Source organism: Protopterus annectens, chromosome 3.part0 (assembly GCF_019279795.1).
Source record: "Protopterus annectens isolate FY-2018-M chromosome 3.part0, PAN1.0, whole genome shotgun sequence".
In the NCBI taxonomy this organism is placed as follows: domain Eukaryota; kingdom Metazoa; phylum Chordata; order Ceratodontiformes; family Protopteridae; genus Protopterus; species Protopterus annectens.
The window spans coordinates 1,950,712,091-1,950,727,069 of NC_056731.1; the positions used below are offsets into that span (position 1 = coordinate 1,950,712,091).

General features: G+C 44.7%; 1 protein-coding gene across 1 annotated transcript in view; it reads right to left on the minus strand.

The window, feature by feature from the left end:
- The window catches only part of SETD2 (SET domain containing 2, histone lysine methyltransferase), a 3,532,865-nt gene that overhangs the window by 2,525,143 nt on the left and 992,743 nt on the right, over positions 1–14,979 (minus strand). Inside the window, exon 5 of the mRNA XM_044066027.1 lies at positions 7,013–7,144. Within this exon, the coding sequence (XP_043921962.1) occupies positions 7,013–7,144 (132 nt within the window). The remainder of the gene's footprint in view (positions 1–7,012; positions 7,145–14,979) is intronic.

Sequence of the window (14,979 nt, forward strand, 5' to 3'; positions counted from 1 at the left end):
CCTGAGCCCACCACAAAAACTCCTTCTGAATGCAAGGTATTATCTGAATGACAGTGTGTAGATCTTGGCAGTGCTGTGTCCATACATTTTTGAGATACCACTGAAGCTTCCTCATATGCAATTTGGCATTGGGAAGCACCAGAATACAAGATGCCATGAACCCCAAGGCTTGAAGGACTGTCCTTGCAGTCAGCCTGGACCGTAGAGACATTTGATGGAAATAAAGAGAAAGGCTTCTTTGTTTGTCCGGGGTCAAAAAAGCCATCTGGGAAGCTGTATTCAGTCTCACACCCAGAAAGCACATGTCCTGAGAGGGTACTAGACTGGACTTTGTTTCGTTCACAGAATACCCTAGGCATCTTAACACTGCCATCACATACTGTAGATGATGAAGAAGTTCGTCCTTTTCTTGTGCAATAATCAGGCAATCGTCCAAATAAGGATAAATCTGTATTCCTCTTAGTCTGAAAAAGGCTATCACTGGAGCCAGAACCTTTGTGAACACTGGGCGCAGTAGATAAGCCAAAGGGCAATGCAGAGAACTGATAATGTAAATTTCCAGCCAAACGCAGGTACCTTCTGCAACTGGGCCTGATAGGAACATGAAGGTAAGCCTCTTTGAGATCCAGAGTAACCATCCAGTGATCTTTTCCCAACAGAGGTAAAAGTTGTTGTAAAGTCAGCATCTTGAACTTTGGAATGTCCAGGTAAGTGTTGAGGATAGATAAATCCAAAATTGGTCTCCACGTGTTCCCTTTCTTTGGAACTAGAAACAGGCGAGAATAAAATCCTAGGCCCACTTCTGACAGAGGAACTGGCTGTATAGCTCCTATTTGAAGAAGTAAAGAAATTTGTTTGTGAGCCTCTATCCTTTGCCGAGGAGGGACGTCTGGCATGCCTTTGAAAGGAGGCATGGTATGGAAATAGAACTTGTAACCTCGGTTTATAATGTCCAATACCCATTTGTCCTGGGTGACTAAATGCCAATTTTGCTTGAAAAGAGCCAACTTTCCTCCCAAAGGAGCTGCCAGGCAAGAAGAATCTGGCAGCTGAAAATGCAGGTCATTGGACCTGTGTACGAAAGGACTGGCCCCTGCCCTCACCAGCAGATTGAGCAGGCGAACTCCATTGTCTCGGCCTGAAGGTACTCTGAGCTCTGCCCCTACCATGCCTAGATCTACCCCTAGACTGAGAATCAGAAGAAGGGTACGTCCACCCCTTAGTAGGCCAATTTCTACTAAACTTTGGAGGTTGTACCTGCAAAAAATCTTTAACAGTCTGCATAGACTTAGCCTTGTCTTCCATTTTCTTTAAGACTGACTCCACAGGAGGACCAAACAAAACTTCAGACTGTAAAGGGGCATCCAGAATTCTAGACTTAACATGCTCAGACAAATTCTGATCCCTAAGCCAGGCGTGCCTACGAATAACTGAACCAGTGGCAGCCACCCTAGAAGAAGCCTGTAAAGCATCAATACCACATTGCAAAGAGTGCTTACCCACCTGTTCAGAAACATGCACTAAATCCTGCAATTCTTTACACTCTATGCCCTCTGCCAAAGCATCCACTTTAGATCTTAGCTGAGAAAGGAGGAAATTCTGATACTTCAACATATGAAACTGGCAGTTCAAAGCTCTCATTGCTAAAGTAGAAGAGGTATACACCTTCTTACCCCATCTATCCAAAGCTCTAGCTTCCTTATCCAGAGGAACCGGATTCTTAACAACAGAGGCTCTAACACCCTTAGGCCCCTGACTAATAGTTTCTGGGTCCGCCCTAGGACTCTTATACAGATATTTATGAGCCTCAGGCACCCTGTAATACCTGTCCGGTTTAACTGGGGCAGGAGGCACAGAATCTGGATTAAGGGAAGCTTCAGAGAAAACATCTGAAACAACATCCAAAACTGGAGGTATAGCTAAAGGTCTATGCTGTGGTAAAAACAAGAACTCCCTAAGTCTCTTCCGTGAATCAGAGTAATCCTGTCCTTCCCACTTAAAATGCTCCCTCATGGAATGCAGAGTTTCTGAAAATGAAAAATCCTCTGGAGGAGAAGCAGAAGGAGTGGAATCCTCTGCATCAGAATCAGAATAAGGAGGGAAATCTTGAATGTCTTCAGCAGAAGACTCTGAATCATCTGAGGCCTGCTCCAAACTTTCCAACTCTGGATCCATCCTGGGCCTCTTATCAGGAGGGGGCATAGAACCTCTAATTAAAGTAATCAAATCCTCTGCCATTTTAAGCATGTGCTTTTTAGGCACAGACCCTGAAGAACCAGAACTGACACCAGAGGAAGGCAAAACAGACCTGCCCTTAGAAGGAGCCTTAGAAACAGTAACAGAAGGCCTAACCACCTTAGGCATAGAAGGGAGAATAGTAACCTGAGAGGCCCCTTCAGCCTGACCTGCCTCCTGAGAGGCCACATCTTGTAAAATCAAAGTTTCCCCCTGGGACTCAACAGAAACTTCAGCCGGATCCACCTGTTCAGCTGTAGCTTCTAAAGATCCGGCGTCCGTAACGGACGAATCATCCTGCCTAGGCTTTAAAGATTTGTCTTTGCGCTTCTTAGTAGAAGCAGGTGTCGGAACATCCGACGGCATATTATAATTACACCTCTTGCCAAAGACTAACCTAGCACAATCTAACCTCCATTTTATAGTGCGCTTATTAAACCTAGCACAAAACCGGCACCCGACTACGTCGTGCTCCGGTCCCAAACAAGGAACACAAAGCGAGTGGTAATCCCTATGCGGTATCTGTTTCCCACAAGAAATACAATTATTCACTTTTTCTGACATCCGGTAAGTAACTGAGGCAAGAAAAAACAAAAATATTCCCCAACAGGGTACTTAGCCCAACTTGGTATCGGTCTGAAACTCCAGCGAAAAATTTCAGAACGCCGAACGGCACTTGCAACGCTGCTTCTGCATCGGACCATGCGGCAAAAAAGACTGAGGATATGACGTCGGTCATGCGCCTTTATACCCTGACGCTCTGATGTCAGATCTAGGCGCCCATGACCGACGTCAGCCTAATACTTTGGTATTCGGGCAGACCGAGGACAGCGGACTACCCATAAGTAAGGACTGCAGCAATGTGAGATGAAGAACATCAATTCTTTGTCTTTTAGAGGGGGAAGGCTGGCTTCCCCTAATTAAAGTAATAAGGTCTTCAGCCATTCTAAGCATTTGTTTCTGTGGCATGGGAGCTTGAGAATGTGCTTTGGTCATCTGTTTCCTAGGCATAGTGCGAACTCTGGGCCTGAGAAGTTCGGTAGATTTAGTCATTAACAAAGTAGTCTGTTTACTACGAACATCGGAAAGTCTGAATACACCCTCAGAAGCCGGTGCCTGCACAGCAGCTCCAAACCCATCCAAGGTAGAGACATCCGCAGGTTCCATAGTCAAAGAAGCATCCTGCGGCATACTCTGATGGGTGTCAGTAGAGGCCTGCGAATCTGTAGAAGCAGGTAAACAGGGGCTGCGAAAGTGCCTCACTGAGTACCGGTGGACTGGCGACTAGCTTAATGGAAGGGTTGTCGGCAGTTTTGGACCTATGCGGTCTATCTTTGCGTTTTTTCAGAAGATCGGTAGTCAGACAGCTTACCGAAGCCATTTTTGAATACGGAGAATGAGCGCGAAAGAATTTAGAGGCAAAAATAGCCCAACAACAAATAGTTCGGGCATTGAACAAGGCACAAAACCGACAGCGAGAGACGTCGTAGTCTGGGCCTAAACAGGTGACAGTAAGAATGAAAATCTCTGAGGTATTTTCTTTCCACAGGCTAGACAATTGTTAACTTTTTCTGACATCGGTTAGAGCAAGAAAAAAAGATCCCCAACGGTGTACTTAGCTTTAGAAGACTTCAGGTTTGAAACTCAAAAAATGACAATTTCAGGTAGCTGCCGACTGGCACTTGTGAACTGCTTCTGCTTTGAGCTCCCGCATGGCAAGAAAAGCTGATGTAATGGCGTCGGCTGCATGTTTTATACCCCCTGACGTCATGGATGAGGAGACAGCATCCGACTCAGAAATCCTAAGACTGTGGTATTCGGGCCGACTAAGGGCTACCTGCAGGCAGACAACCCAAGTGTGATGACTGAAACAGTGAAACACAAAGGACATTATATGGTTCAATTCCTGCAAGGCCTTACCCTTCTCTTGTAGGGAATTCAGCAACTGCAGAACAAGACACTATGTCAAGAGGAGCATCCGTCAATTTAGCCTCAATATTATCAGGCAAAGGTTGGAGGCAAAGCTGATAATAAGGTCAACACAGAACCAAAGGCAGCAGCTATAAAAGAACCATCAGCTGCATCACAACTACGTTTAACAGAATGACTGGCCACTTTAGAAAAGAACAACAAAGAGAGAGCAGAAACTTTCCAGTCAGAATTAGGAAGGTCAGAAATAACCTGATGAGCCACTGAAAGAAGAGCTAAAACATACACTGTCATACGAGTCATGTAGTTAATAGCCCAAAACGGCAGGGTAGCAGCTGTGTACACCTTTTTACCTAACCTTTCTATGGCTCTACTGTCCTTGCCAAATGGAAACAATTTACTAAAAAAACAATATGGAACGTTTGTCGGAAGAAACAGAGGCAAAAGGATCAGCAGAAGAACATTTGGAAATAAATTTACAATCAAGCACCTTATAAACTTATAAAACCAATTGTTTTTTTTAGGGACTGGGAATAAGAAGCCTGAGTAGCTGCTGAAACATGTCCAAGCCAGCAAAGACAGGAGACACAGCAAAGGGCTTAGACTACAATTGGAGATGTTCATACCTCTTCTGAATGTCAGAAACCTGGGAACAGTCCATTTAAAAAAAAAATCTATTATACGAGAGACAGAATCCCCAAAGGAAAGTTCTTCAAAGAGAGAATCTTAGTTAATGGAGTCCTCCTCCACAGAACCACAGTCTAATGAAGAAGGAATCAGAGGAATGCTCCAAACACTCTTCTCCAGAATACAATTCTTCAGAGGAGCCCTGCTCCCAGGACTCTTAACAGGACTAATGACCAAAGGAGCAGGAACAAACTCCCTGGGGGCTTTCAAGGATATGAGAGCATTAAGCAACCCCTGTGCAAAATCCTGACAATCATGCCAAAGATCCTTAGGAGCAAAGGAAATGTGCTTTGTTTTTTGCTTCTTCTTCAAAGGGACATCGGCCCTAAAGATCTTATCAGCTTCAAACCCTTGCCAACAGTGCAGCGAGAATCTCCTTCCTAACAAGAATCAGAGTAACACCCTTCAGTCCCTTGAAAATGATCAGCCGTGGTTCCCCTTTAACACCCATAACAGAGATCTGCACAGCCTCAAAGGATGGACGAGAAGCCGGCTCCATGTCAGACAAACGGTTACAGCAAAAAGAATCCAAAAGAATAACTGAACAATCCTCTGGGCTTTCACCAGCCTCAAAAGACATCCGGGGGAGGTGGTATAGCAGCCAAATTCAACCAAACGTTTTGGTCTTCTTGGCAGACAGCTGAAACCTCAGGCCAGGACAATTCTGCCATCACATCCTGTGCCAACTTATGATACTGGTTTTCTAGGGAGGTAGACAAGGAGGACAGACTACTACAGAGAGAGAGATAGTCTTGGGGGAAAAATAACCGACAAATCGGGCACAACATATGGTCTTCAGAAGCAGCCAAGCAAAACAAATACTGCTTGTGACAGTCCTTATGAGGAATCTGTCTGGCACACTGACATTTTCCCTTTCTGGATGACATGCAATGTTGCAACTAAAAGAAAAAGGACAAGAAAAACCTGAACAGGGCACTTATCTGACATCAGCTTGGTAACCAGCAGAAATAGTGTGTTCAAAATCAATGATCGAAGATGGCATACGGACTGGTGTCAAAGAAGTCCTGAGGTGTATGTCTGTACATCACCTTTATGCCCTACACCAAGAGAGGGGAGCATGTGTGTGACGTATAACGTCCTTGAAACCCAAGGCTTTGGTATATTGGACAAACATTGGGTTACTCTTGTCAGGGGATCCCTTTAGTAAGGAATACTGCAAACAGTGATATGGAAGGACATTTTGCAGAATACTTCCTGGACCTTCCACAATGAACAGCCTAGGTTCCCCAGTCTCATCCTCACCGGATGTCAGCTCAGCCCCAGTGGATGTGCGAGCAGCCTGTCCCATATCAGCCTCCTGCAGAGTCATGACACAGGTAGCAGGTGTCTGAACCGGACAGTCTGTGGTCTCAGCCACCAGAGATGTTTGTACAGGTTGGACAGCAGAAGTCTCCTTTTTAAATTTGACTTCTTTAAGGACAGCTGGATGTCCAGGCAGGGAAATTCCAAGGCAGTACCTTGAGCTTAAAGCAAATGTTTTCAAGGTAGACTGATACAGAGGTCAGACAGCTGCAGTGGGTCTTTGGGACAAAGACTTGGCAAACAGAACACTGACTGTATTCTGCCCTTAAGCAAAAAAAAAAAAAGGCACTTATTGTGTCTTTCTTTATGGGGATTATGCCTCTCAATCACATTTCCCTTTCCTGGATGATCTGTACCTACAATAAAACAATGCTGAATAAGGCTCTGTAGTCTGCATCTAGATGTACCACCTACAAACAGAAAACAAAATGCTGTGTTCAGACTGGCAGCAAAGAGGTTCTGATGGTTTTGTGTTTGCATGCTACTGATGTAACTCATACTCTTGAACAGTACATACGTTGAACATATGACATGGTTAAGGGCTCAGGCTTTGGTATACTGGTCAGACATACAGCTACACTTAAGCAGGACATCCCAATAGTAAGGGATACTGCAACAGTGATTAAGAACATCTATGCTTGTAAGCTCAAAACAGCAATTGACAACACTGTTAAACACATTACTAAAAGAGATATAGGTAACATTTAATTTACTTGGGATAAATTATAAAACCAGTATGACTTGAAGTACAGAACTAAAACTTAAAAACTCTTTTCATGTTTTATGTGCTCACTAAATTCAACACAATGATGCCTCGCATCAAAGGACCGATACTCACCACTCAATCATAAGTAAACGATTGAGGCAGTCTTCACCACAGGCCACCTGATCCCGGGTACGTTCCTCCTTTGTTAGGACAGGACATTCACACTGCATTCGCTTTATATCACGGTGAGATTTACACTTCTTCCTGTAAGAAATAAAATGTTAATTACCTTCAAGAACATATGCTCTCTCACACATCTCTTCAGCTGTCTTAATTACTGTTAGGCGCTCATTAGCTGCTTACTGACCTGATCATCCTTCATAGTGGTTCTTCCTCTCAACTTATTTTTTCTTCCAATCTTCAAAACATCCCTTCATACTACACAACAGTTTCATATGCACTCTACAAACCACCCCCACCCTGAAAGTACATACTATGCAAAAGTCAGTGCAGTCCGTATTCCAGTAATTAAACTCTACTCAAATAACCAAAAACAAGAGCATTTTCCTCTATTTTTCTGGTAGCTGGTGTACTTAATTCCAGAACATCAGAAATACAGGCGTAGGCCTAGCTTTTTTGGCCTTATGCTTCAGTGGCTCAGTACTGGACTCCAGGGCAACCCCTTCATTCATTTAGTTAAAAGTTTTAAACATTTGTTTTACAGATACTAAGCTAAGAAATTAAGCCTGCTTCTAAGGGTCTTTGGAACAAATGACTGGCACATACTATACAACGTAGTCATGGTTGGGGCCTACTCAGACGAGACACTGGGTATGGCTGTCCTTGCGTGGAATTTGTGTTCCACGCTGGTACTTGCCCTTCCTGGATGCCGTAACAAAAGGGAACAAAAAAAAAAAAAATTCCTCAACAGGGCACTTATCTGAGAAAACAACAAAAATGCTGGAAAAGTACAGTTTTGTACCTACCATAAATGTAGATGCTCGAGTGTTCACCCTGCTGCAGTCATCACACTTGGGTTATCCTGCCGTCAGGCGGTCCCGCAGTCGGCCTGAATTCCAAAGTCTTGGTCTGGCGTCGGTTGCTGTCGCTTCTTCACCGACGTCAGTGCGCCAGGGGTATATCAGAGGCATCAGACGCCATTTTCTTCAGTTTTTCTTGCCCCAGATGTCAGGTGCCCCCAATAGGTAGGCAAAATAAAATATATATATATATATATATATATATATATATATATATATATATATATATATATATATATATATATATATAGTTAGATAAAAATAAAACAATACCTTTAGGGACAAGCAAATACACCACAGAGGTTGTATAGGATAGAGTGGTATAGATAAGTTCAGCTAATTCAGAGGGGATGGAGGGAGGGTAACCTGGACTGCAGCAGGGTGAACACTCTAACATCTACATTTATGGTAGGTACAAAACTGTACTATGTTCATCATGTTACCCTGCTGCAGTCATCACACTTGGGTTGAATCCCAAAGCCAAGGATGGGAGGTGGAGTTAAGCAGGGTTAGAAGAAGCTAGTAGGCCCTGCAAAACTGCAGTGGCAAAACCAGCTCTAGTCTTAGAATATAGAGGTAAGTGATAGTGTTTGGTGAAGGTGTGCACTGAACTCAAAGTTGCAGCTCCCAGAATATCCTTGGTTGGCACTCCCCTGAGAAAGGCTGCTGATGTAGCTGTAGCCCTGGTGGAGTGGGATGTAATGTTAGCAGGTACCGGTTTCCCATGATGGGTGTAGCAGAAACGTATGCAATGTCCTATCTATTTTGAAATGGTCTGTTTTGAGATAGCTTTTCCTTGTGATCCTGTAGCATGGCGACAAAAAGCTGGTCAGTTTTTCTGAAAGCTTAGTTTTGTCCAAGTAGTAACGTAATTGCCTGTGAATGTCCAAAGAGTGCAGGAGTCTTTCTCCTTTGTTCTGGGGATTTGGGAAAAAGGTGGGCAAATTAATGGTTTGGTTTAGGGCCACACTGGATACCACCTTTGGCATAAAGGAAGGGTTAGTTCGTAGAGAGACTCTGTCTTGATGAAAAATGAGGAAAGGCATCCACTGCCATTAGTGCCTGTGGCTCTGAGACTCTTCTAGCTGAAGTTATTGCTAGTAGCAGGGCAGTTTTCCATGAAAGAAATTTTAAATTGGCTGAAAAAGCTGGTTCAAAGGGCGGCAGTGTAAGCTTTTCCAGAACAAAGTTGAGATCCCAAGTAGGTGTTGGTGCTCTCCTTGGCGGTCTTATGTTCTTAGCCCCTCTGAGGTACTGTCTTAGGAGTGGATGTGAGAATAAAGGAGGATCCATTTGTAATGAGCTGAAATTGCTGAGGCGTGGATCATAATAGATGAAAAGGAAAGTCCTTTATGCAACATCTCAGTTAAATATTGTAGAATCTGAGGAATGTTTGGATCAAGGGAATTTTGGCCTTTAGCCTGGTTCCAGGCGCAAAATCTTTTCCATTTGTTTGAATAGGTTTTCCTGGTGCTGGGCCTCCTGGTCTCCAGAATGACATCCATAACAGCTTTGGATAGAGGTGTTGGCTGGTTGTTTAGGTAATTTGCCATGCAGCCAGGTTTAAAGTCTTGAGCTGGCTGTGTAGAATCTGATTCTCTCGCTGGGTGAGCAGGTGAGAAATTTGTGGTAAAATCCATGGTGGGCCGTGGGCCATGTTCCTTAGAATTGGATACCAATGCTGGCGTGGCCAGTCTGGTGCAATGAGTATCATTTGTGGCCTCTCTAATCTGACTTTCAGCAGTACCTTTGCTAGAAGAGGTAGTGGAGGAAAGGCATACACTGTTAATCTTTTCCAACTGAATGAGAGGGCGTCCAATTTCCAAGATTGTGGATGGAATGTCCTAGTGCAAAATTTTTGAAGTTGGTAGTTTTGGGGGCTTGCAAACAGATCTATGTCTGGGCGTCCCCATTTTTGAGCTATCATTGCAAATACTTGTGGATCTAGTTTCCATTCGTGGGGATCCATGATGTTTCTGCTTAGGTCGTCTGCCAATATGTTCTTTTTTCCTGGCAGGAATTGAGCTTGTAATTCAACTTGGTAAGCCAGTGCTGCGTTCCACAAGGTCATTGCTTGCCTGCATAGAGGGTAGGAGTGTGTGCCCCCTTATTTATGTACCACATTACTGTGGTGTTGTCTGTCCTTATGATAAGCTGCCCTGGATGCAAGAGGTCCTTGAAGGCTGTCAGAGCATTTTGTACAGCTAGTATTTCTTTTTGATTGATGTGCAGATTCCTTTAATCTGCTGTCCATAAGCCTTGAACGCACCGTCCTGCCATGTGTGCCCCCTAGGCATAGTCCGATGCATCTGTTGTCACAGTTTGCCTGGCTGGGGGTAGGGTGAAAGGCTGACCCTTGTTGGGGTGACAAGCCTGTGACCACCAATAGAAACTCCTGTTTAAGGCAGGGAATGAGAGTTATCATTGTTTCCAAGCTGTGGCTGTGTTGAGTCCATACGCTTTTTAGGTACCACTGTAATTTCCTCATATGCAGTTTTGCAAATGGTATTAGTAGTATGCAAGATGCCATGAAGCCCAAGGCCTGCAGAATTTTTCTTGCAGGGAGTTGGGTCTTTGTTGCCATTGTTCTGAAGTATTGAGTTAATTTGTAGTTGTTTGTCTGGCATCAGATAAGCCATCTGGGCTGTTGTATTCAAGCAGGCACCCAGGAATGTCATAGTTTGTGAGGGCACTAGTTTTGATTTCTGTTCGTTTACTGTGTACCCTAGAAAACTTAGATGATGTCTTACAAAAGCCAGGTATTGTAAGAGAATGTCCTTGCTTTCTGCTTGTATGAGACAGTCGTCCAGGTATGGGTATATTTGAATTCCCCTCTGTCTGCAGCATGCAATTACTGGTGCCCGGCATTTTGTGAAGACCCTGGGCGCAGTAGATAAGCCAAAGGGCAGTGCAGAGATTTGGTAATGGGTTGAACCTGCAATGAAACAGAGGTATCTTCTGCAATTTTGTCTGATAGGGACATGCAGGTATGCCTCCTTGAGGTCCAATGTTACTAGCCAAGCTTTCTTGCCCAACATGGGAAGAAGCTGCTGTAGTGTTAGCATCTTGAATTTGGGTACTTGCAAGAAGGTATTTAAAATTGAAAGGTCCAGAATGGTTCTCCAAGCATTGTCCTTTCTGGGGACTAGAAAGAGCCTTGAGTAAAATCCTTGGCCTTGCTCCTGTGTAGGTACCAGATGAATGGCTCATATGTCCATGAGAGCTGTAATTTGTTTTTGTGCCTCTGCCCATTGATTTTGTGGCAGGTTTGGCATTCCTTTTATCCTTGGCAAGGTGTGGAAATGGAATCTGTATCCATGTGAGATAATGTCTAGGACCCATTTGTCCTTTGTGACGACGCGCCAGTTGTCTGCAAAAAGTGTTAATTTTCCTCCCAAGGGAGCTGCCAAGAGGGTTTTGCTTGGCAGTTTGAGGTTGAAGTCATTGTGTTTGCCTTCTAGTGGTTTGGGACCTGTCTTCTCCTCCCTTCTGTGCTGTAGTGCCCCATTGGCGAGGTTTGTAAGGGATTTGTGCTTGTCCTCTGCCCCTTGGGCGCCTGTATTTACCCCTCTGCGGCCTGTCAGAAGCTGGAAAGGACCAATTTTTTATTGGCCAATTTCTGCTGAAGCGTGGGGGCTGTACCTGTAAGAAATCTTTGACCGTCTGAATAGATTTTGCCTTATCCTCCATTTTCTTTAAAACCTCCTCTGCTTTAACCCCAAATAAAACATCCTGCTGTAAGGGCACATCCAGTAACTTTGCTTTAACATCATCAGGCAGAGATTGTTCCTTTAACCAAGCATGCCTACGTATAACAGATCCAGTAACAGCTGCTCTGGAGGAAGCTTCCAAGACATCAAAACCACATTGTAAAGTATGTTTGCCCACCTGTTCAGCTGCATGCAACAGATCTTGCATTTCCTTGAGTTCAGACTGTTGAGGGAGCATGCCCATCTTTTGTTTTATTTGAGACATAAGGAATTGCTGGTATTTAAGCATGTGAAACTGACAATTTAGTGCTCTCATAGCTAGAGTAGCTGAGGTGTAAACCTTCTTCCCCACCTGTCTAGTGCTCTGGAGTCCCTTTCTGAAGCTACAGGATTTTTAGCCAAAGAAGCCTTAGCCCCTTTGGGACCCTGGGAGATTGTCTGTGGCTCAGCAGCAGGGCTTTTGTAAAGGAATTTGAGAGAGTCAGGCACTCATAGTATTCTATCTGGTTTGGCTGGAGCAGGAGGCAGATAATCCGGATTTAAACTAGATTCTAAGAAAACATCTACTATGTCGAAAACTGGGGGGGGATAGCAAGAGGTCTGTGCTGGGGAATTTAAAGAAATTCCCGGAGCCTTTTCTTTGAGTCAGAGAAGTCCTGACCTTCCCAGTGGAAATGTTCCCTCATGGTGTATAAGGTTTCCCCAAAGGAGTAGTCTTCAGGGGGAGAAGCTGAGGGAACTGAGTCTTTAGCATCAGAATCTTCATAAGGGGGACAGGAGTAATCCTGTTCCTCAGAGGAGCCTGAGGAAACAGACACCTGATCATAGGAGGCATAATCCTCTTCCTGTCTAGGCCTTTTGTCGGGGGGGGGGGGGTTGCAAACCCCTGATCAAAGAAATCAAATATTCAGCCATTTTAAGCATCTGTTTCTTAGGCATAGGGCCTTGACCTGGAGACTGAAATGTAGGCTTTTTTAGTTTTAGAGTCTTAAGCTTAGCATAAGATTTTATGGTGAGGGTAGTCGGTCTTGAAGACACCTTCAGAAACCGAAGGTGTTTCTGCAACACCGGCTTCCCCTACTGTGATGTCGTCGGTAGGGCCTAAGGAAAAAGGCTGCGTCAGCCTAGAAATCTCTGCTGGGGGATCAGATGTGGCCCAGGGATCCAATTCAGCGGTAGCCAGGGGCTGCGTAGGTGCCTCACTGAAAACCAGAGAACTGGCGACCGGGCCAGCCGCGGCCTCAGAGTCTGGCTTGGATCTAGGCTGCCTGTCCCTATCCTTGCATTTTTTTATGCACGCCAGTAGTCGGTTGCTCCAACAGCATAGTGTAATTAAATTTTCTACCGAAGTAGTGTTGTGCGAAATCAAAGCAACGCTTTATAGTTCGCTTATTGAACCTAGCACAAAAATGACAACCAGTGACGTCGTGGTCTCGGCCTAGGAAAGGTATACAAAAAGAATGAAAGTCCTTATGAGGTATTTGCTTCCCACAAGAAATGCAATTGTTAACTTTTTCTGACATCGGACCGAGGCAAGAAAAGGTTCCCCAATGGGGTACTTAGCTTTGAAGACTTCGGACTGAAACTCGATTCAAAAATCTCAGGTGTCGGCCGACCGGCACTTGCAAACTGCTTTGGGCACCGCTCGGCAAGAAAGACTTAAGAAAATGGCGTCTGATGCCTCTGATATACCCCTGGCACTGACGTCAGGGAAGAAATGACAGCAACCGACGCCAGACCAAGACTTTGGAATTTGGGCCGACTGCGAGACCGCCTGACGGCAGGATAACCCAAGTGTAATGACTGCAGCAGGGTAACACGATGAACATCTTTGCCTTAACATGATCAGGTAGGGTTTGTTCTTTTAACCAAGCATGCCTACGTCTGACAGACCCAGTCACTGCTGCTCTACAGGAAGCCTCCAATGAATCAAATCCACATTGCAAAGTATGTTTTCCCACTTGTTCAGCTGCATGCAACAAATCTTGCATTTTCTTGAAATCAGGCTGTTCAGAATGTGTGATCATTTTTGTTTTAATTGAGACATCAGGTTTTGCTGATATTTCATCATGTGTAACTGGCAATTTAAGGCCCTCATGGCTAGAGTAGCTGAGGTATATAGTTTCTTTCCCCATCTGTCTAGTGCTCCGGAATCCCTTTCAGAAGGTACAGGATTTTTTAGCAATGGAGGCCTTAACCTTTTTGGGACCCTGGGAAATGGTTTCTGGGTCAGCAACAGGGCTTTTATATAGGAATTTGTGAGAGTCAGGGACTCTGTAGTATCTGTCTAGTTTGGCTGGTGCAGGCGGTAGAGAGTCTGGGTTAAGGCAAGATTCTAAATAAACATCATCCACAATGTCTAACATGGGTGGAACAGCCAGTGGTCTGTGCTGGGGTAGTAAAAGGAACTCTTGGAGCCTTTTCTTAGAATCAGAGTAATCCTGGCCTTCCCAGTGGAAATGTTTCCTCATGGTATGTAAATTTTCCCCAAGAGAGTAGTCTTCTGGGGGAGATGCTGAGGGAATAGACTCTTCAGCATCTTCATAAGGGAGAAAAGAGTATTCCTGTTCCTCAGAAGACTCTGAGGAAACAGAGACCTGGTCAGATGAAGCGTAATCCTCCTGTCTTGGCCTTTTATCAGGAGGGGGATGGGAACCCCTGATTAGGGTAATTAAATCTTCAGCCATCGTAAGCATCTGTTTCTTAGGCATGGGGCCTTGTACTGGAGACTGCTGTACAGTCTTTTTTGCTTTTAAAGGAGTTTTCAGCTTTGCATAGGATTTAATGGTGAGTGTAGTCGGTCTGAAGACACCTTCTGCAACTGAAGGCGTTTCAACTGCACCGGAATCACCTTCAGCCCTGGAGTCGGAAGGGGCTAAAGATGAAGGTTGTGGAGGCCCAAGTAATCTCCGCTTGGGAATCGGAAGCCGTCTGAGGTTCTAAATCAGCGGTCGTCAGGGACTGCGTAGGCGCCTCACTTAAAACTGGAGAACCGGCCACGGGCCCAGCAGAGGCCTCAGAGTCTGGTTTGGGTCTCTGCTGCCTGTCCTTATCCTTGCATTTTTTTATGCATTCCAGTCGTCGGTTGCTCCAACGGCATGCTGTAATTAAATTTTCTACTAAAGTAATGTCAGACAAAATCAAACCAACGTTTAATAGCACGTTTGTTAAACCTAGCACAAAACCGAGAACCTGTGACGTCGTGGTCTGGGCCTAGGCATGGAATACAATAAGAATGAAAATCCTTAGGAGGTATTTGCTTCCCACAAGAAATGCAATTATTAACTTTTTCTGACATCGGTCTGAGGCAAGAAAAGTTTCCCCAACGGGGTACTTAGCTTTACTGAAG